The sequence below is a fragment of the Engraulis encrasicolus genome, chromosome 23 (genome assembly GCF_034702125.1).
Source record: "Engraulis encrasicolus isolate BLACKSEA-1 chromosome 23, IST_EnEncr_1.0, whole genome shotgun sequence".
NCBI classification, from domain to species: domain Eukaryota; kingdom Metazoa; phylum Chordata; class Actinopteri; order Clupeiformes; family Engraulidae; genus Engraulis; species Engraulis encrasicolus.
In genome coordinates this window covers 13040612-13063954 of record NC_085879.1, presented here as the reverse complement: position 1 = coordinate 13063954, position 23343 = coordinate 13040612, and the positions used below count along the sequence as shown (strand labels likewise).

Below are 23343 nucleotides of genomic sequence, written 5' to 3'. Positions count from 1 at the left end.
GGCGTGCACAGACATTTTGGGGGGGGCAAGTGCTCGAGGTGGTGGTGGGAGACATGTACATCTTCCAGCTGCCCTATAGGATATAGTCTATTTAGTATTATATCGAGGGATTGTCACATGCTTTTCAAAATCCAAAAAAGGAACTTTCTAAAAGGGCCTTTTCTGTCCAGTAGTGCAAAGGGGCAGGTGTTTTAGCACCACCACGTCCCTATCTGTGCACTCCTATGAATAGACGTACACATTGAAGGACAGATAATGTACACCGCACACACTTTCATTTCACTGCTACTTTCACAGCATTATATGTACGTACTCCATGTGACAGAATGCAGCATACATAAATACAGAAATTATAATAATATACACATTGAACAACAGATTAAATGTACAGCACACTCTTTCATGTCACTGCATGCTACTTTCACAGAACGATTCACAGCATTATATGTACATGCTGCATGTGACATTAACATCCCTCTATCCAGTGGAAGTGGTGATGGGGCCTGTCTTTGCAAGATCAAGGCAGTGACTTCATCGCGCACTGACCCCTGACGTTTCCACTAATTGATGTGAATGTTACATTCAGCGAAGTGAGTCATGGCTTTAGACGTCAATAGCCTGGACTTGGCTATACTTGCAATTAAATGTCGATTTTCATGCATGGTACAGAAATATAAACAAACACGGCCCGTTTTCTCACAACAATATGAAGGGTGTTGCGAACACATCACTGCATTTGTTACCGCTAAATTATTTTCCAGTATATTTACGTCTGTATGTATGTATTTATCCTCATACAAACATAACTGCAGAAGGGCATCTGCATGGTTGAAAAGGTTGAGGTTGTTCAAATGCCAATAGGCCCTGCCATGTAAGTAAGCAAGAACTGGCAGTATTACACAAGATTATGCATGCTGTGCTTGTGTTCTCCAAAGGGCTTAATAGTTTGATATGTAAAAAAATAAATGTACATGATGCCAAGAAAGCATGAAGGAGACGAATTAGGGAGGGGCAGGGGGTCCCTTTTCCCCCAAACAAGTTGCACATATCAGACAGCATCCATAACAGCCCAGGAGAAAAGCCTGTAGTCTGTTGGTATGCAGCAGCAATGCTGAGCGATGATGATTGGAGGCTTAAGAAGCTTGTGGGTTAGGCTAAGCATTACAGAAATCCCCCTGCTAAGTCAAGACAATGAGATTTTCCTCTGAATGCTGGTGTGAAATCCTAAAGAAAACGCTTACTGGACCTGATGGCTTTAACGAGAGCAGGCGTTGAGCCAGCCAGCTTACCAACCGATGTGATTAGTTTGAACAACATGATTTTGCATTACTCATAAATAGAAATGTATGTAGTGTATGACTAGAAAGCTCTCTTGTCTTTTATCTTGAAAGGTATTGATATTAATACTCTAGAATGACTGTTGGGCATGCCATAGCTCAGGGGGCAAAGGTGCCATTCTATTACACCAGGGACCTGGGTTCAATTCCAACTCTTCCAACATTCCCCGATCCTTCCCCATCTCCCTCTGTCCCCACTCGTCTCCCCACTGTATCATCTGAAGGCACAAAAAGCCCATAAAAATACATCAAAAAAGAATGACTGCTGACTGACTGAATAAATCGAACATGACCATCCAGAAGTTGAAATGAAGGCTAACACTTGGAAATAAAGGAGAGAGAGAAAAAAGACAAAGCCACACCAAAACCCCCTGCTAACTCCCAAAGGAACACTGTAAACTGGATACCTACTGATGTGCAGATCTAGATCTGCGGTGCCGTGAGATGCATTGTGTGAGAGAGCATCTCAGTGGGAACCACAGAGCCAGTAAACAAGTGTTATCTCCATTATATATATATTTCTAGCTTCCTTTCTTGACTGGTGTATCCATGTTTTTTTCCCTCAAGTCACATTATACTTTGAGGTAACAGTGGAGCTAGGCATCATTTTTAAGCCATACTTAAAATTTCCATGTAAATGGAAAAAGCGCACACACACACACACACACACACACACACACACACACACACACACACACACACACACACACACACACACACACACACACACACACACACACACACACACACACACACACACTGTCAAATGGACATAGCTCAAAGCACACCTGATTCTGTCAGCTTAGCAATGGAGTCAGTAATGCTTCATATTGACATTGCGTATATTGATGAATGATTGTACAGTATATTCAGACCCATCTTCATAGCAGCAAACACGCTCACCAGAAAGCTGAGTGAACGGGGAGTAGTTTTATTGGAGCAAACAGGGATTTGGGGCTTTAATTTGAAATGGAGTCAGTGTTTGGTATACCGACATTGAGTGTATTGATACATGATAGTGTATTGAGACACATCACACTCATCCAAAACCTGAGTGAGACGGAGCTAGTTTTATTGGAGCAAACGGGGATTTGGGCCTTTTAATTTGTGGGCCCGGAGGGAGATTAAGAGGTGAGTATGAATCCAAGTGGAGGGAGGCAGGCAGGCAGGCAGGGAGGAGTGAGAGTATGGAGGGCAAAGCCTCATTTCAATATCAATCTCCAAAGCAGACAGAGCCGTCAGCTTTGGCCAGGCCCAGGATAAAGTCAACTGAAAGGGCCCCTCACCCAGTACAATGTAATGACAACCCACTTCTGGGCCCCTTTCCCTGGGATTGGGACAACTCGCCTCTTTGTCCACCCCTGTCGGCCTCCCTGTCGAAATCAGCCAGAGCTGGAGAGCGGTGCTCAGGTGCTGGCCTCGAATAACTCATCCGCGATTGGCAAGAGAACTGCAGTGCCACTATTTTCACATGCACCTTCAAAAAAATATATCTACGCATATTGGCAAATGAAGGGCCTATGCGTCATTTCTCTGTTTTCCTTTTGTGAAGCGCAATAACACCTGTGTCCGTTTATTCGTGTCCTGAGAGCAAAAGGCACAGTTTTGAAAAAGAACTATTGTTCATTCTAATTATGTTTTTCATTAAAAGCCTGTAAATTCAGTCTTCATGTCTGTTTTTGGTGGGGAGCATGAAGACCGGTGACCATAGTTCCATGTTCTATGCAGGTGGATAGTGTAAAGCCAGTGCATTACTTACACACAAAAACAAAATGAGGCTCACAAAACAACAAAAGAAGGCTATTCTGTTAATCTCAGTTTTTGTCTCAGCCCTGAATCAAGGCATTTAAATAGCTCATTATTTCATCATAAGTTAAAATATGTGGGCCTAACCAGTATCCAGGATTAGTGTCAGTGGAAAATCAAAATGGTGTACAGGATACCATAGCCTCATAATGGACACTGGTCCACTAGTGGAACACTGTACTGATCATAGAAAGACTACTACTATAGTACTACACTATTATGACATTACACAGTCTTTTGCAATGCATTATGACTTGGTCATTGCCATTCTGGCATCAGCAAATTCATAACAGAAAGACTACTACTATGGTTTTACACTATTATGACATTACACAGCCTTTAGTAATACACTACGACTTGGTCATTGCCATTCTGGCAACAGCAAATTTATAACAGAAAGACTACTAGTACTACACTACTATGACATTACACAGTCTTTTGCAATGCATTATGACTTGGTCATTGCCATTCTGGCATCAGCAAATTCATAACAGGAGCCTTGCTGTAAGAGTTTAAGAAATCAAGGCCCTGCTGCAGAAATATAAAAATAAGACCATTGCATTTGGTGTTGAGGTGCTACTGTACAGACATACAGCCATCCACAAAAGAACATAGCCCGAATAATGTTTGCGTGTTTACCAAAGCAAGTGAGCAGTGAGGGCAGAATCGGCTGCATGCTTTCCGAGCAATTTCATCGCTTCAAGTGGTACATTTAGTTGCCTTCATTGAAGTGAGAGAGGTTGGGGGGCTGTTGTCCTCTGAGCAAGGGAGGGGGAAAAAAGCCCCAACACATGCCACAATACCCAGTGAGGTTGAACGCAACAGACAAAAAAACAGCCCGCAATAACATTACAATACAAAGCGCTTTTTTATTCCAACTGACAGAAACAGAATGGAACGAAAATAATCAGTCAGACTAGTCTGATAAAAATGGCATTTTTGAGAAAGACGATGAACAGAAACATCAATAACTGTCTTCTCGTTCCACAACACATCATGGAAATCTTTAAAAGTATACAGCATAACACCAACTGGGAACAAAAGAAACAGTTCGATAAATACGTTGATACTTCCAACAGATTAAGAGCACGACAACAGCAACTTGATTCATAAGCATGTTAAATAAATAAGAGGCTTGGTGTTAGTGGGCTCTTCATGATGCGAAGTGTGGATGTGCATTAGTGTGCAATGTGTGGGTCGGCATCTCACTGTAGAATATTAATCGGCAGAAAGAACACTTGGAGATGGATTGTGTGCAAAACATCAGCAAATAGATACGTGGTGCGTATGTGTGTGCATGTGCGTGCACACATGTGCTTGCATTAGTGTCTGTGCGTGCCTGCGCATGTGTGCATGGTTGTCTACGCATTGGTGAGTGTGTGTGTGTGTGTGTGTGTGTGTGTGTGTGTGTGTGTGTGTGTGTGTGTGTGTGTGTGTGTGTGTAAGTAAGGGGACGGGCAGAGCAAGTGCTCTATTTAATCCTCGGTTTGTGCCTCGTGTTGGCCAAGGGAAAGAGCACAGATGACAGATGTTCATGGTGTTAAACACCACTGCTATGAACAAACCCAGAGAAAGAGTGAGAGACAGAGAGAGTGAAAGAGAACAAGAGAGAGAAGAAGGTCAGAAAGATGAGTAAACCATAGGGAAAAGAGAGAGAGAGAGAGAGAGAGAGAGAGAGAGAGAGAGAGAGAGAGAGAGAGAGAGAGAGAGAGAGAGAGAGAGAGAGCAGCAGCACCAATCTTTAAAAGCACTGCTATGAACCAACCAAGGGAATGAGTAAGAAACAGAGAGAAATGAAAGAGAGAGAATAAGGTCAGAAAGAGATAAACAACCCCAGAGAGAGAGAGAGAGAGAGAGAAAGAGAGAGAGAGAGAGAGCACACATCATAACAACACCACAAATGATACCACACAATAAAACATGAGGCATGAGGCATTCATACGTATCAGCCAGGGTACGTCTTACTTGCAGTCTGAAACCCAGCAAGAACAACAACAGAAAAACAGGCCTTCACATTAGTGTCATTCCAACTCAAGGAGCTTTAAAACGAAACAACAAAAGCATCTTTGTGGCTGTATAACACTGTACTCAGCTGAACAGTACTTAATATCTTTACAAAAAATATTAATCATAACACTAATCATAATCAAGCTATGAAATTAGGTCAGGAAACTTTCGGCACATGATTACAATGGGCTCAAAACAAAGGCCATGCACTGACGAAGGGTTATGCATAAAAAGTGCACAAAGGTGTGCAAGGACATTTATGTTATTATAATGCAATGGCCAGTGGAGTGTGGTGGTGTCAATACTGGTTATTTACAATTTTCCATGTACAAAATCAGTTTGCAACCCCTTTAAAATGCATGTCAAAAATTCACAGGCTGAAGCGGTTTCTTGGTCAAGAACTGTTTCATTTACAGTACATCGCATACAGCTGCACCACTTTAAAATGGCCCAGTGTAAGAAAATAAATCCAGCATCCCCATGGCCACATGACCACAGCTATATGACTTAAGCCAGTGGTTCCCAAACTTTCTTTCTGCTGAGACCCTCCTTTTCGACCTAACAATACTTCTGCAACCCCTTCCAGTTTGTTACAGACATTTATTAACCATAGATGTGAATGCTGTTAATAAGCATTTTACAGAATTGTTATATCATAAGGAAAGCATATATTCAAGATTTTATGCAAACAGTCCATTCTCTCTGTGATTCCCATGCTGTGCCTCTGCGACAACCCCCCTAGGGCTCTCGAACCCCAGTTTGGGAAACCACTGACTTAAGCCGTAATACAGCTATGGCCAAAGCATCTCTTGAGGCAAAAAAGTCTGTGCACTATCAATTCATCCTGGCATCCCTTTGCAAAACCAGGGCAGGTGGTACTATTTTCCCTTCCATCCATTTTAGCTTGGCATAGGCCTCCAGCTCAGTGATGTATACATAATATAATATCACTTCTATCACCTGTCATCAATGAACAGCACCCTGATGTATTACACCGTTGTTATGTTACTGTAGTGTTATCATTAGTAAGACTTTATGAGCGTCACCGCTCTTAGAGTTTGCGTGGCAGTGGCGGACGGCTCCGGTGACCTTTGACACTGGCGCCGCTACTGCTGCTGGTGGTGGTCAGGCGCACCAGAGAGTCGTTCTTAGGCAGGGGCAGGCTCCTCTTGTTCATGCTGTCATAGTCCATGATGCCCATGCCCCCGCCACCGCTGCTGCCACCACCGAGGCTCCCAACCCCGCTGCCGCCGCCACCTCCAGACCCGGAGCTGAACCTGAAGTCGCCCCTCCACGAGCCCGTGGTCATGAAGGAGTTGTAGCGTGAGTCGTCGTCCAGGGTGCCCCAGCGGCTCACGTCGGAATAGTGGGGCGGCCCGCCGTAGGTGGGCGGGAAGACGGGCAGGTTGGAGGCGCGACCGCCGCGGTAGAAGCTCCGGCGACGGCAAAGCTTGACGTAGACCACCGAGGTGATGAGTAGCAGCAGCAGGCCCGACACGGAGGCCAGCGCCACGATCAGGTAGAAGACCAGGTCCTCCTGGCTGATGCCGTTGATGACAGACGATGACGACTCATCCTCCCCGAAGTCCGACATCTCGTCCACCACGGGAAGGCTGTCGCCGAGGGCGATGCTCACCGTCGCCGTGGCGGACAGAGCCTGCGGCCCGTTGTCCTCCACCAGCACCTCCAGCGTGTGTTTGGCCTCGTCGTCCTCGTAGAACTGGCGCAGGGTGCGGATCTCGCCGCAGTGGAGGCCCACGGAGAAGAGCTCGGTGTCGGTGGCCTTGATTATACGGTAGGACAGCCAGGCGTTGTGGCCCGCGTCGGCATCCACGGCGACGACCTTGGTCACCAGGTAACCCTTGGGGGCCGCCAGCGGGACCCGGTCCTCCGCAATGAAATTGGAGGACTGCACCGGGTAGAGGATCACGGGCGCGTTGTCGTTCTGGTCGCTGACGAAGACTCGAACGTTGCAGTTGCTGCAAAGGGAGGGATTGCCCATGTCGCACGCCCTGACCACCGTCTGGAAGTGGCTGGCTGTCTCGTAGTCAAAGGGGAGGGAGGTGAAGATCTCCCCCGTCTCTGCGTTGATTGACAGGAGAGCGGCGGTGGCCGGGTCTGCGTCCTTCAGCTGCAGTGAGTAGTGGATTTTAGCATTTGACCCGAAATCTTTGTCCTGAGCCGCGACCCGAATAACAGGCGTGCCTTGAGGCTTGTTCTCAGGGATGGTGACAGTGTACAGTTCTTGGGAGAACACAGGGGCATTGTCATTCACATCAGAGACTGTTATGGGTATCACCTTACTGCTATACAGAGGTGGGGATCCAGAGTCCACTGCTGTAATCGTTATATTAAAAGCAGCGTGTGTTTCTCGGTCCAAAACATCATCTGTCACAAGCATGAAATAATTTTTCACCTCTGATACCAGTCTAAAGGGGACATTGTCGCTAATGTGACAAGTGACACGACCACTGGAGCCCGTGTCTAAATCATACACGTTCAACAACGCTACCATGGTTCCCGGCGGCGAGTCCTCTGGCACGGAGGAGGAGGCTGACTTCACCGAGATCACGGGGGAATTGTCATTCAAATCTATAACGTCGATAATCAGTTTGCTGTGAGAGGACTGTCCCCCGCCATCCTTAGCCTGGACGTCTAGCTCGTGTACACTCACGTCTTCGTAATCCATTAAGCCGATAACCCTCACTTCACCCGTGACCCCGTCAATTTCAACTACCCCGCGAGTTTTGTCCGACACGTGACTGAAAGAATATGTTACTTCTCCATAAACACCGTCGTCCAGGTCCGTGGCGTTTATTTTTGTTACCAAAGTGCCCGGGGGAGAGTTTTCAGCCACCGAGGCTTTGTAAATTCTCTGACTGAAAACGGGAACGTTGTCATTGGCGTCCAGCACGTGAATGTGAATCGAAGCAGTCCCAGAGCGAGGAGGATTTCCGCCGTCAATCCCACTGATGGTCAAATAATAGTCCGACTGTGTCTCGCGGTCCAGTGATTTTTTAAGAACCAGTTCTGGGTAGGCATTGGAATTTACTTGTTTATTCATCTCTAAAACAAAATGATCGTTTGGACTGAGTCTGTAATTTTTAATCGTATTGCTGCCCATGTCAGGGTCCCGCGCGCTCTCCAGCGGGAACCGTCTTCCCAAAATAGTAGACTCCACTAATTCCAGCTCTATTTCTCTGTTGGTGAACACGGGACTGTTGTCGTTTATGTCCTGAACATCCAAAATAAGACTGTAGACTTTAAGCGGGTTTTCCAGGAGCAACTGAAACTGGACGACACAGACAGCCGCCTGAGCACACAGCTCTTCTCTGTCCATCCTTTCGCTCACAAGCAAAGAGCCAGTTTCTGTGCTGAGTTCACAGTACTGTTTACTTCCCTCGGCCACGACGCGAGCCTTGCGCTTCCCCAGTTCGGAGACGTCAAGTCCCAAATCCCTTGCCAAGTTACCGATGACAGAACCTTGTTTCATTTCCTCCGGGATAGAGTATCGAACCTCGCCGAATACCCCACCGACGAAAGGAACGATGAGAAAGACACAGAAAAACATTGCTGATGTTGAGCATCGCTTCCCATCGACAACTAAACGACGGTGATCCATAAGAACCATTTCGACAGAAATAAAACTCGAAAGGCTGTAATAAAACACACGCTTTTCGTGTATTATAGCTGGATCATCTTCGTTTGCAGCTCTCTCTCACTCTGCATCACGAAGAGAATGACTCAAACTCTGCTCTGCAACTGTCAGCTTCGATTTCCCTCTGTGCCTATGTAGCACGAGCTCTCTCCGCCTCCAGCGCAAAAACGCGGCAGCGCACGAGACTAATACACACATGCACAAACAATCCCCCCTCCTTCCTTCTCTGTCTTTCTCTCCCCCTCACACACAATCTCTCTCTCTCTCTCTCTCTCTCTCTCTCTCTCTCTCTCTCTCTCTCTCTCTCTCTCTCTCTCTCTCTCTCGCTCTCACTGCCTCACGCTCCCTCTTTCTATCTCACACACGCGCACACACAATCTCTCTCTCTCTCTCTCTCTCTCTCTCTCTCTCTCTCTCTCTCTCTCTCTCTCTCTCTCTCTCACTGGCTCCACGATTATCCTGTGTGTGTGTGTGTGTGTGTGTGTGTGTGTGTGTGTGTGTGTGTGTGTGTGTGTGTGTGTGTGTGGCTGGCAAATCTGGGCCATGGGTTCAAGCCGATGAGAGGAGCAGCGAGCAAAGTTATAGAGCGCCACTCAGAGTCCAAAAGCGCAAACGACATCTCTTTACCCCCAAAAGGAAATATTAACCTTGTATATCACTCAGAATAGACACACCAAATGATAACAATATGTGTACTTTCAGAAAATAATTGTATTAAAAGAAAAAAAAATCATTGCCAGGATTATATACACAGAATTTGTGTTTGCAAATATGTTTGAACAGATTGAACATGAACACATGATTCAACGCTGGTGTTTATATAGGATGAGGCCATTATTATTATTATTATTATAATAATAATAATAATAATAATAATAATAACATGAATAATAATGGTAATAAGGATGATAGTATGAATAATAACAACAATAATAAGGCCTATAACAATAATAATATAGACCTACCACTGTAGTCACATAAATAACTTAAATCATAGGCAAGTAATACATCTAAAATCATTTTAACGAACATAATAATTAGGACTAATTCTGAGCCTTTCATAATTTATGCAAATACTATATGTACAAATCAAAGCAAAGCTCACTGGCATATGTGCTTATACAAAAAAGAGCCTATCGAATACCACATCAACCTCATCACACAATTTCACACCCGCACAAGGGCATATTTTATATTCATGAATTCCACTCAGTGTCAGATGACCTGATGTTTGTCAGCCACTGTGATGTGCGCTCTGTGTCTGGCAACACCGTGCCATGCCATCACAACAGGAGGCCACACAGCCCACCAAAATGAGTGAGCAGTAGTGAATTCAGACAATTGTTATGTAAGAATAAATACCGGTAAAGCTATTGCCATCAAGGCACAGAAAACTCGTGATTCCTATGCAACATTTACGCAGAGGGGAAACATAGGACGCGTGCACCCCCCCCCCCCTTAACACACACACACACACACACACACACACACACACACACACACACACACACACACACACACACACACACACACACACACACACACACACACACACACACACACACGAGTGATGCTTGCAGCCTGAATGACGTAAAATGGGCAACAGTAAAGCCTACCTAATTCAGACCGTTAATTTTTACACAAATAAAACACAAATCCCAACCCATTTGGTGAAGTAATTACACCATCAAGGTAGACACGCACATCTCGAACAGGTAAAAAACGATACAATAGGCAAAACACCAAATGAGCAGGTGAACTCTCTCTCTCTCTCTCTCTCTCTCTCTCTCTCTCTCTCTCTCTCTCTCTCTCTCTCTCTCTCTCTCTCTCTCTCTCTCTCTCTCTCTCTCTCTCTCTCTCACACACACACACACACACACACACACACCCCATTATCGCAGCCCAAAATGTCCTGGACAGTGAATGTCAGCATGAGTGATGCTGACTGAAGGAGTGATGCAGCATCATCACCTACCTGTGCCAAATCGATGGAATCAATCAGGCTATCGTGGTCAATGGATAGAGACTTTTTCAAAGTCATGTCTGCGGGCAGTGTTTCCTCATTATAAGACGTTGCAAACTTAAAGTCGCTAGTGCGAGATCCCGTCGTCATGTACCCATCATAGTGGTAGGCGCTGCGTAATGTTCCCGTGCCATCCACGTCTGCGTAATTTGGAGGCAAATAGGCGCTGGGGATGGCCAGGGCGCCGTCAAAAAGCATGGTAGGCTTTTTCCTCTGGCAAACTTTTACTGCTATGGCGATGATGACGAACATGAGGAAAAACGTGGACACCGAAACGAGCGCAATGATCAAATACGCGGTGAGTTTAGAGCTGCTATCACCGGAGGCCACGTCTTTCAGTTCGGGCACCTCAGCCAAGTTGTCAGATATCAGCAAGTTAACAGTACAGGTGGCAGACAGAGGCGGCTGTCCGTTGTCCTTCACGGACACAACAAGAGTCTGTTTCATGACGTCAGATTCGGAGACGTCTCTCTGCGTCCTGATCTCTCCGTTGTGGACGCCAATTGTGAAAAGTCCAGCATCAGTCGATTTCACAATGTGGTATGATAGCCATGCGTTTTGGCCCGAGTCGGCGTCCACAGCTATGACCTTAGACACTAAAGAGTTGGCTTGTATTGCTTTCGGCACCATTTCAGTCATAAACGTATTGCCGCCTGGAGTAGGGTACAGAATCTGAGGGAGGTTGTCGTTCACGTCTGAAAAATACAACACTCACAGTCACGTTACTGCTGAGTGGCGGGGAACCGTTATCTCTTGCCATGACGTGGACTTTAAAGCTTTTAAATTGCTCGTAATCAAACGACCTGACCGCATCGATTACTCCTGTATCTGCATTCACAGACACGAAATTCAACACCGGGATGCCGTTTATCTCCCCGGGTAGAAGGGAGTACATCACCTGCCATTCTGCCTCCAGTCTGGATCTCTGGCAGCGACCGAGCCGACTGAGGCACCGGGTTTGTTGTTTTCATTCACATATGCCCTATACGACTGCTGCTCAAACACGGGAGGATTGTCGTTGACATCTGCGACTGAAACCTGCAAAACTTTAGAGGTTGACAGTGACGGTGAACCTTCGTCAGTTGCTACTACAGTAATGTTGTAATCTGATAACAACTCCCTATCCATACCAGCTCTGCGGTGGTTAACAATGAATAATAGTTTGTGATAGTAGACTGCACGAGTTGAAAGGGGACGTTATCCTGAAGGTGACAGCGCACTTGTCCGTTCTTGTCAGAGTCTGCGTCTTGCGCATTGATTATGCCCACCTCCGTACCAGGTGCAGCGTTTTCGGGGATGGGGCTATTAAGAGATTTCAGATATATTACGGGAGTGTTGTCATTCACGTCTGCTATATTTATAACGACTTTGGTATCCGAGGACAAGCCAAAACCGTCTTTACCTTCCACAAGGATTTCAAATTTAGAATCTTCCTCAAAGTCAATAGGTCCGATAACCTTTATCTCTCCAGTTACAGAGTCTAAAGAAAATGCACTTCTGGCTTTATTTGACAAATGACTAAATTCGTATGTAACCTCTCCATTAGGGCCATCGTCTGCGTCAGTTGCCAAAACAGCGAGTATTATTGTGCCCGTGGGCGCATTCTCGGGCAGAGTAGCTTCGTACATTTCCTGACTGAAAACCGGGGCATTGTCATTGGCATCCAGCACAGTGACGTGTATGGCTACGGTGCCTGATCTCGGCGGAGACCCGCCATCCAAAGCAGTAAGAATTAATATTACTTCATCCTGCTGTTCACGATCTAGTTCCTTATCTAGCACCAGTTCCACAATTTTTCTTCCACTTGCGTGTGAGTTTACAGAGACAATGAAATGATCGTTCCTCTGCAATGAATATCTTTGCACTGCATTCTGTCCTATGTCTGTGTCGCGCGCTTCATTGACACGATAGCGAGCTCCTTTGTGTGCTGACTCACGTATTTCTAGTCTCACAACATCCTTTGGGAAACTGGGCGAATTGTCGTTAATATCTTGAATCTGAAGCGTAAAACGATGCGACTCTAAAGGACGCTCTAACACCATGTCAAATTTAACAGTGCACGATGTCTTTTCCGAACACAGTTCCTCCCTATCTATTGGTTCGTCCACTGTCAACTCCCCAGTTTTCAGATTTATGTCATAATAATGTCTGGTGCTACCTGCAGCAGCATCGATTCGAGCCTTGCGAGCAGAAAGGGTACCGGTGTCAAGTCCGAGATCTTTGGCTATATTTCCAAGTACAGAACCGTGTTTCATTTCCTCCAGAACAGAATAGCTCACATCTCCGAGTATGATATGTGGCGTCAATGCAACGACAGAAACACAGATCCATACGGAACCCGATAATCCTTTGTGTCCCATCGCGTCACATTAGATACAATATTATCCAGATGGTGCTGTGTAGGCACTTGCTCCAAATAAAAAAATAGCACTGCCACGCACGTCACAATGTGCTCTTTCTGCGGTCTCTATTATAACACACCCTTTTTCGCTTTCCCGAAACTGAAGTGGAGAGACGGAAGATTCGGTAGACAGAAGATGTATTTTTTGATGGGTGAACAGCGACACTTGCAGCTCCAAAGCAAAACTGCAAAATGTTATCGATTAACGTAACAAATGGCATTCTTTATGTAGGCTATGTTAATATGAATCAATTTTGCTGTGTTATACACTTGCAGGGAAGCCCAATTTCATAATTGTGCTGATGATCTTAACAAATGACATTATTTTCCTTATGTTCATCTAATTCAACTTCTTATTCACACAAATGAAAGTCACGAAAAATGAAGGGCAAGTCTACAGCACATTACTTACAACTCGCCTCGTTAGCGAATTGTGTAGCCTACAAGGACACCATGGCATAGGCGAGATTTTGCGTAGCCTATATGCTGTATATGCTGCATACTGATTAGCGTAGCCTAATTAGTAGGCCTATTCCGTATAATCCCAATTTACCTTTCACCTCGTCAGTATACAAGCAGAATAGATGAACACCTGGTATAGGTACAGATTAATAGTGCAGAATTGCACACACACACACACACACACACACACACAGGGGCGTAGCACCAAATTCGGGGCCCTAGGAATGACCTCTTCCATGGGCCCCCCCACACACACAACCCCACCCCCCAACCCCCCCCACCCCGCGCGCCTACCTCCTGATATCGTCATCCTTCTTGCCTTCCTCAGAATACCCCTCTATGCTGTCCTCTCCTTCACTTGAATCATCCTCATCTTCAATCATATGACATAGGCTAATAGACATAATACAAATATAAAATGTCTTAATCTTTCACATAACCAGTTATGAAAAGTAGGCTATCATATTCATATGGAATGACTTTTAATCACTTCATCACTATGGTGTGAGGGGAGACACTGGTAGGCCTACATCTCTCTTCTCAATGCTTTTAGCCTACTATTTCGTGCACTATGGACACATGAGACATTGATATGTTGAACTGAACTTTCTTCAATGTGCATCGCTGAACAGAAACACACGCGCTAGCGCACACATTCGTTCACTTGCACTGCCCCGCACGCACATCACGTTTGCCCGTATCAGTGTTTGGGAGAGCAAGGAACAGAGAATCAGCTGTGATTTAGCCTATAGCCTACTGACAGAAGCTGACTTCGAAATGTTGCTTAAAACCTGCTGTAAAGCAGAGTAAAGAATTAAAGTAGGCTGTCGCTGTTTGGATTTGATGTCGTTATTGTGGTATATGCAATATGTTATACTCAACCTAGCCACTAGGTGGAGCCTGTTCCTATAAAATGATGAGTTAACTACTGTATCAGCAGAGTAGAAGTACAGTACTTAGAGTGAAGCCACGCTCCTGTATGCTCTCATACTTACCTTACTAATGTTTTAATAAAAGTACATTTATTATACATTCGTGTGTTTATTACGACACAACATATTGGCGACGAGGATGACGACTCTACAGCTGTGCCAGCCGACGCCTTTTCTACAAAATCCGGGCGATCCGGCGATTCCCTTCAAAGCATGGATCCGCTCCTTCGAGAACTTTCTGCTTGCAATGTCCGAGGGTGAGCTAACTGATGCTAGGAAACGTGCATTACTGATTCACTGCTTGGGCGCTGAAGGTCAACGACTTTTCTACACATTGACAGTAAATGGAAATACATACGCGAATGCTTTAAAAGCTCTGGAGGACTTTTTCATACCCAAAGTCAATGTCGTGGCCGAACGCTACCGCTTCAGACAGCGTGGTCAGCGGGCGGGAGAAACGACAGACCAGTTCCATGCTGCATTAAAGGAGCTGGTTACGACATGCAATTTCGGTCGATTAGAAGACGAGATGTTACGCGATCAGATCGTCGAAAAGACCAACTCCTCACGCATCAGGGAAAAGTTGCTACTGGAGGAAAAGTTAACGCTAGTCAAAACGTTGACGATTGCGCGCCAAGTTGAGACCGCCATTTCGGAGGCTAAAGCCATGAGCATGACCGCCGAGGGTGCATCGGTGCAAGCGGTGCACGCCACGGGATCGCATCAACACGGCAACTTCCAGAGAGGGGAGACTACACCGCCTCAATCTTCGGCTGCACCGGGGAACACATGCTACAGGTGTGGATCAGCTTCACACAAGGCGGATTACAGAGACTGTCCGGCTAGAGATGCCCAATGCAATACCTGCAGAAAGAAAGGACACTTCGCGAAAGTCTGCAGAGGCAGCAAGCAAGTGCACGAGATCGCCGTACCAGAGGTAACAATCCTGAATGTTAACGCAGGTCATGGCAGTAACATCATGTGTACAGTTAAAGTGAGTGCAGGGGGAACACAGAGCCATGACGTCGAACTAATGCTAGACACAGGCTCAGCAGTGTCAATTTTACCAGAGACTGTTTATGCAAAGTGCTTCCCTGCTACCACTGCGCTCACCAAGCCTAGCTACCGACTGAAAGACTGGGGGGGAAATGAGATACCCGTGCTGGGGTGCTTGAATACAACAGTGACATTTGGTGACTGTAATACTGCCACAGACCTCTACATTGCAAAGCAAGGGTCTGCAATCCTAGGCAGAGACCTGTTCACTGCACTACAAATGCAATTGATCAATGGCCAAGTTGCAGCACGCCCTGCTGCCACATCTACACACCAGGTGAAAGTCTTTACCTCTACACTGCCTGCTGTTACCGATACTGAATTCAAAGCTGCATGCATGTCCTGTCCTGTACAAACTGAGCTGCGACAACTACTTACCTCCAGATGGCCTGCGTGCGCCGAACAGCTCAGCTCAGACCTACAACCCTTCTTCGAGCTCCGAAACGAACTCTCTCTACAAGGTGACTGTGTCGTACGTGGTTCTCACAGACTGCTGGTGCCAGGCAGTCTACAGGCAAAGTTCATCGCACTCGCCCACGACACACACCCAGGCATCGTGAATGCAAAGCAGAGACTGAGAGAAGAATACTGGTGGCCTGGCATGGACGCCCAGGTCGACACTGCACTCGGATCCTGCACTACATGCCGAGAATACGACAAATCAGCTGTCACACACACACCACCACTACAGCCCGTGCCTCACCCTGAAGAGGCCTGGGACAAGGTGGCGATAGACCTGGTGGGGCCTTTCGAAAGAGCGCCCACGGGCTGTCGCTTTGCTCTTACACTGGTAGATTACCACAGCCAGTGGCCAGAGGTAGCTTTTCTTCCTAATGTTACCTCACAGGCAATTGTTGAGTTTCTGTGTTCTGTTTTCAGCAGAGAGGGCAACCCCAAAGAACTGGTGTCTTACAGCCCTCAATTCGTGTCACGTGAGCTTGAGGCTTTCCTTCAGGACAGAGGGATAGTGCACACAAAGTCATCGGTCAGGGCGAACGGTGAGATCGAGCTCTTCAATCGCAGCTTGAGAGACAGCCTGCAGAATGCACTCCTCGAAGGACGGCCCTGGAAGGAGTTTACACGTGAGTTCCTGCAAGTCTACCGTGCTACACCTCACTCCACTACACAGTGCTCGCCTGCAGAACTGCTGCATGGCCGACCTATGCGCACCAAGCTTCATGTGGCTGGACGTCCACTGCAGCAACAGCAAAGACTGCCCAAACAGAAACAAACAAAACACACTTATCGCAAAAGAGTGGCCAAACACATGTCCTTCAAATGTGGCTCTTACGTCCATGCGAAAAAGCCTGCTTCCAACCTTGCTCCAGTTTCCCTACAGGGGAAAGATCGTGAGACTGATGGTGATGGAGAACCATTACCGGTGGACACTGAACCTGCAACACCACGACCTGATGGTGTACCACCACCTGGCAGACCGACCAGGTGCCACAGGGTGCCAGAATGGACTCAGGACTTTGCTGAAATGAACTGATGAGGATGCAGTATGGTGAATTTATAAATGTAAATATGCGTGATTTTCAAGGTGAAGTGATTCAAGGTTTAAGATTTACAGGTTCAAGTCTTTGATCTTTAAACTACATGGTCCGAATTTAGTTATACATAAGTTATACAAAACTGTGTAAAATGAAATGTGATCCTTTTGGAAATGAATATTTACCTGGGTGGCAAAATGCAATTCTAGTTAACTTTAAACATAATGTGATTCTGCTACGAACTAATACTTACCTGAACGTAAAATGAAAATGATAAATATGTTTTACTGATGCACTCTATTAAGAATACTGGGTACTGTTAAACTATGCTTCTCTTCCAGTTATTGTGTTTTCTTATTAGGGGGGATATGTGGTATATGCAATATGTTATACTCAACCTTGCCACTAGGTGGAGTCTGTTCCTATAAAATGATGAGTTGACTACTGTATCACCAGAGTAGAAAGCCACGCTCCTGTATGCTGTCATACTTACCTTACTAATGTTTTAATAAAAGTACATTTATTATACATTCGTGTGTTTATTACGACACAACAGTTATTCTCAACCTTTTAAAGTCAGGGCACCCCGAAGTTATATTTATTTCTTTGAAATCATTAGGCCTATTTATTAGGCTACTGCATATAATTTCAGAATTTAATAAGCCAGGAACTATTTCACAGTAGCCTACCTTGTAGTAATTTTCATGAGCACTCAATGCAGATAGGCTACCTGCTCAGCACGGAGGTAGTTCTAGGATAGGCCTACTCTGCCTGTCTTTTCTATGCAAACCGCTTTGCGCAGATAGAATGGCGTCAGCAGCATTCATAACGCAGACTGGTGCCCCGTCAAAATCTCGTCATTATTTTACCACACTTCAGCTATAACGGGCGTTGTCAGATGGTCAGAGATATGGCCAAGTAACCAGAGCTTTCCTATTGAGAGTGTTGAGACCGCAAAATAAAAGCAGAATGAAAATTCAAGACTGACAGCAACTTGACATTGGCAACTGATGAACATGACGTCGTTATAGCCTAGGCTATTCATATCGTTACGAGGACAGAATCAATCTGCAAATTTGATGACCAGGGCGGGCAGCATTGCACCCGGTTGAGAAAGTGCTTTTCTTCAAGACTAGGATATTAGCTAAAATAGGTTCACCTTCTCTCAAGTTCACACCACTGCTGCGACAGGGGGGCATCTTCACGTCCGTGACATTTTCTGAAATTGAGTGGGATTTATTTTACAAATAGCTTTGCTATCATTTGGATATTTGAACCAACATCGACCCATGGTCTTTTGGGGCATTTGAATATATCAAAGACAAATAGGCTATGGGTTCTATTACAATGATAGCCACCAAAATGAGATTTTTTTCATTTGACTTCGGCTATCACAGAAGGCCACACGGAATGGAAATGGGATAGGCCTAACCAGTTATCCTACTGTGTAGCCTAGGCTGCAATTTTGACATTTGGGCTCACCTTTCTTGCAAGAAATCAGCTGCAGTTGCTTTCCTTCATTTTGTTTCCCCTGTCTCTCTTGCCTTTCTATTATTTTTGTGAAAGACTGGTGTTTTAGACGTCTTTCATTGCTAACCGGCTGCTGCGTTTAATGCATAATATTGAAGTGTGAGTGTGGATTCCGCATATTGTAGGCCTACAATCAAAAGTCCGCGAGCGGGCGGACTAAACCAATGCGTGATAATGGGGGTGTCCGATATAGAATATAGCCTATTTGCAGGTTAGTATATCCAATTCAACAGATGTATTCCCAGAGAATATGGAATTACATAAATTGCCAACATGTATTGACATTATTTTAAAAATAGTGTTTTAAAAAAACGAAAGAAGAAAATTATTTTCCATTGGAGGGCCCCCGGTGGGCCCCCCAGGTGGTCTGGGCCCTAAGACTGAGTCAGGGTTTTCCCCCCCTGTTCCACGCCGCTGCGCACACACACACACACACACACCATTACGTACTAAAAATGATTGCAACACTTCTTCGGGCATTTTGGCATATGCGGCACCTAACACATCCACAGGCATTTGGCTGAATACACAGTCTATATTGACGTTGGCACAATGCCCCTACCCCCTCTACTTTGTGGGCTAATCTCCACGAAAACAACTGTCTGCCCACCAGGAACATGCCCCGTATGCCAGATGACCAGTCCCGCCCTGTCATCTAGACCTCAGACTTCTGGAAATGTATATCAACATGCATACATAACCTCACTTTGCTTCAAGGGATCGCTTTAAACAAAGAGCAAATGCTAAAAATTATTGCAACACTTCGAGGCACATGTATTATTCTCCATGTAGCAGGGCTGGGTTGAGATGAAACAATGACCTGGGTATTTTGGCATAGGCTGGCACCTAACGCATCCACAGGTCACTTTCATGCCCCTGCCCCCTCTAATTTGTGGGCCAATCTCAACGAAAACCACAGCATATGCCTCATGGGGACTGTCTGCCCGACAGGAGCATGCCCTGTATGCCAGATGACCAGACCAGCCCTGTCATCTAGACCTCAGACTTCTGGAAAGTTACATCAACATGCATAAATAACCTCACTTTGCTTAATCGTGGACTCACTTTAAATAAACAACAAACAAAATCATTAAAAGTGATCAATATGAAGAAACATAACATAAAGAAAAATAGTAATATGAAAACAAGACAATGTAATGTCGTCATTTTCGACGACAACGTCGGTCGGTGCCAAATCTAGTACCCATTACGCACGACTTTTACGCACAAGAAAACGACGATCACCAAATCAAACAGATGAAACTTCAAACTTGGCGATCAAAAGTGTTTGTGATTGAAATAAATGATAAGCCCAGCAGAATAAATACAATTGTTGTGATGGTTAGATTAAAATAAAATTCAGAGAAATATCAGACTCGTAAAGAAAAAAATATCAGATTCTGAGAAACATCAGCCATCACCAAAACCCGAAAAACACCAACATATAAAAATGTCCCCAAACAGAAAGACAGACACATAGATACCAATATGGATTATTACTTCAAAATCAGTTTACCTGAGAATCGTCTAAGTCGTTACATGATCCAAAGGGGTCTTGAGAAGACGTCTTCCTCAGAGTGGAATCAGCAGGAAGTGTGCCATCATTGTAAGATCTGACAAATTTAAAGTCACTGGTGCGTGATCCCGTGGTCAAGTAGGCGTCATAGTTATAGGCACTGCGGACGCTGCGAAGAGTTCCAGTGGGGTCCACATCTGCGTAATTTGGGGGCAGATAGGCGCTGGGAATGGCCACTGCTCCATCAAACAAAAGTCTGGGCTTTCTCCGCTGGCAGAACTTCACAGCCAGTGCGATAATAAGGAACGTGATGAAGAATGTGGAAACAGACACCAGCGCTATGATCAAATACGTGGTCAGCTTAGAGCCAGAGTCTACAGACATGTCTTTCAACTCTGGGATCTCGGCTAAGTTATCTGAAATAAGTAATGTCACCGTGCAGGTTGCAGTCAGAGGGGGCTGACCGTTATCTTTCACGGAGAGAATAAGGTTCTGTCTCATGCCGTCGCCCTCAAAAATGTCTCTCTGTGTCCTGATCTCTCCACTGTGGACCCCGATAGTGAAAAGACCCGGATCAGTAGCTTTGACAATATGATACGAGAGCCACGCATTCTGTCCTGAGTCTGCGTCCACTGCAATAACCTTGGAGACGAGAGAGTTGCCCTGCACAGCTTTAGGCACCATCTCTGTCATGAGCGAGTTTCCCTCAGGCGCTGGGTATAAAATCTGAGGCGTGTTATCATTCTCATCGGACACTAATACGCTCACAGTAACGTTGCTACTGAGTGGAGGAGAGCCGTTATCTCTGGCGATGACCTGAACCTTAAAACTTTTCAGCTTCTCGTAGTCAAATGACCTGACAGCGTGAATGACGCCTGTATCTCCATTAATAGACAACAGGGATGACACAGGAGTGCCGTCCACATCACTGGCATGCAGTGCGTAATTCACTGTGCCATTCTGTCTCCAGTCGGGGTCTGTGGCTGACACGGAGCAGACAGGAGAGCCTGGCTTGTTATTCTCTGTAATATGGGCACTATATGACTTCTGCTGAAAAACAGGTGGGTTGTCGTTAACATCAGCCACCATTAAGTGCACCGTTTTGGATGATGAGAGTGACGGAGTGCCCTCATCAGTAGCAGTGATGGTGATGTCGTAATTAGACGTCACCTCACGGTCTAGTTCAGCAGTTGTCACAAGGGAATAGTAGTTTTTTATTGAAGGAACTAATTTAAATGGGCTATTAGACCCAATAAAACACATTACCTGACCGTTACTTCCAGAATCTCTATCTTGCACGTTGATAATGCCGACTTCTGTGTCAGGCGGTGCATTTTCAGGAATTTGGCTGTTCAATGATTTAAGAAATATCTCCGGCGTGTTATCATTCACATCTGTGAGCTCAATAATTATTTTCGTGTCTGTTGACAAACCAAATCCATCTTTTCCTTCAATCTGCATCTCGAAAATAGATTCGTCTTCGAAATCTATTGGGCCACTAACGGTAACTTCACCAGTTTCAGAATCAAGTGAAAACGCATCTTTTGCCCATGAAGATGCTCGGCTAAAATCGTACGTCACTTTTCCATTTATTCCCTCATCTAAATCTGTGGCACTAACTTTCAATACTACAGTGCCCATTTCTGAATTCTCCGGCAGAGTAGCGCGATAGAGCTCCTCAGTAAACACCGGAGCGTTGTCATTGGCATCCAGTACAGTGACGTGTATCTGCACAGTCCCTGATCTGGGTGGAATGCCGCCGTCGACTGCAGTCAATATTAAATTCAGCTCCTGCTGCAGTTCGCGGTCTAACTCTTTGTCTAAAATCAATTCCAGATTGTTTCTGCCGTCTCTGTTTGAGGCGGTACCCAATGTAAAATGTTCATTTCTCTCTAGCATGTAATTCTGAACAGCGTTTTTTCCAATATCTGCATCATGTGCCTCACTCAAGCGATAACGTGTGCCTCTGACAGCAGATTCTCTAATCTCTAGTTTGACTTCACCCTTAGGAAATACTGGTGGATTATCATTAATATCTTGAACATTTACTGTGATTTTCTCTAGTGCCAAAGGATTTTCTAAAACAAGCTCGAATTTTAATGCACATGACTGTTTTTCCCTGCAGAGGGTCTCTCTGTCCATCATTTCAGCGACAACGAGTTCTCCAGTTCGCACATTTATACTACAGAAACGTTTACGATTACCTCCAGCATCAATACGAGCATTCCTCGTTGACAATTCCTTTACATTAAAACCAAAGTCTTTGCCGATGTTCCCGATGACATATCCTTGTTTTGTCTCTTCCGGTACAGAATAGCTCACGTCTCCTTTTACGCTGTACACCATTACACAAAGCAAAGCGATGATGTGCAGCAGCCACGTCGCCGGTGATCCTTTGTTCGCCATGTTTAGTAAAACCAATCCAGAGAATGTACAGAACTGAACGTTAACAAGCAACAGTCTCACACAAAGTCAGCAACAGAATCACTCAAAAAGGAACAGCTTACTTATGGCAACCAATTCTGACATCACAATTTCCACATCTTTGTTTCTGCGTCCTCACTGTTCCGCGTCCTGTGCAGGGAGGAGAATATTTAATATGACCCTGCACTATAACCTTACTTGGTCAACAGCTCCACATTCAGGATTTTCTTGGAATTGCAAGCAATAAACATCCCGAGCAAGGAAAATACTTCCATAAAATGGTGAGTCGCCAAAGTATAATATTGAAAGTTCATATTATTACATGAACCATCAACTATCTTGAAAATATCAAGGGGACACTGACTGAGGCATACAATAACCGCGGAGACAAAACCAAACCGCAAAAATATTTCTCCAAACAGCTTAGGAGGAATTTATACCACACGCAGAAGTGACAAAAAGAGAGACGTTTCTAAATATAAGCCATTTAAACTTTACCGACAAGCAATTCGAAATTCTCAAGGTAAACAGAAACAGCAACGGCTCTAACGTTTATTTAGGTTCGGTGGGTGACATTGTGAGCTCATCCATCTTTAGTATGGGGCACGCACAAAAAATGAATTTCAGCAGGTGTCAAATGAAAAGAGTTGAACAGAGGATTCTGGTACAGTGTTTTCAAAAGACTGTTTTCTTTTGAC

General features: G+C 45.2%; 3 protein-coding genes across 3 annotated transcripts; all 3 read right to left on the bottom strand.

Moving 5' to 3' along the window:
• Positions 1–6201: 6201 nt before the first annotated feature.
• Positions 6202–8721, bottom strand: LOC134439509 (protocadherin beta-15). The gene has a single exon (XM_063189406.1). The coding sequence runs from the start codon at positions 8719–8721 to the stop codon at positions 6202–6204; it is 2520 nt and encodes an 839-aa protein (XP_063045476.1).
• A 1321-nt stretch (positions 8722–10042) lies between these two features.
• LOC134439507 (protocadherin gamma-B2-like) lies at positions 10043–13191 on the bottom strand. The gene is made up of 3 exons (XM_063189405.1): positions 12052–13191; positions 10784–11503; positions 10043–10069 (listed from the first exon to the last, which is right to left on the bottom strand). The coding sequence occupies exons 1-3, from the start codon at positions 13189–13191 to the stop codon at positions 10043–10045; spliced, it is 1887 nt and encodes a 628-aa protein (XP_063045475.1).
• A 7021-nt stretch (positions 13192–20212) lies between these two features.
• Positions 20213–22627, bottom strand: LOC134439506 (protocadherin gamma-A11-like). Its single transcript, XM_063189404.1, has one exon. It carries the CDS (start codon positions 22625–22627, stop codon positions 20213–20215), a length of 2415 nt encoding a protein of 804 aa, XP_063045474.1.
• Positions 22628–23343: the final 716 nt, after the last annotated feature.

Excerpts from the sequence above, each read along its gene's own strand:
- LOC134439507 (XM_063189405.1), bottom strand. The coding sequence starts at position 13,191 with ATGGGACACAAAGGATTATCGGGTTCCGTATGGATCTGTGTTTCTGTC. Across the intron at positions 11,504-12,051 it reads ACTCTGACAAGAACGGACAA|ATTCTGTACCCTACTCCAGG; the intron begins GTGCGCTGTCAC and ends AACCTCCCTCAG. Across the intron at positions 10,070-10,783 it reads ATTCCATCGATTTGGCACAG|ACACAGAGCGCACATCACAG; the intron begins GTAGGTGATGAT and ends CGGTGTTGCCAG.
- LOC134439506 (XM_063189404.1), bottom strand. The coding sequence starts at position 22,627 with ATGGCGAACAAAGGATCACCGGCGACGTGGCTGCTGCACATCATCGCT.
- LOC134439509 (XM_063189406.1), bottom strand. The coding sequence starts at position 8,721 with ATGTTTTTCTGTGTCTTTCTCATCGTTCCTTTCGTCGGTGGGGTATTC.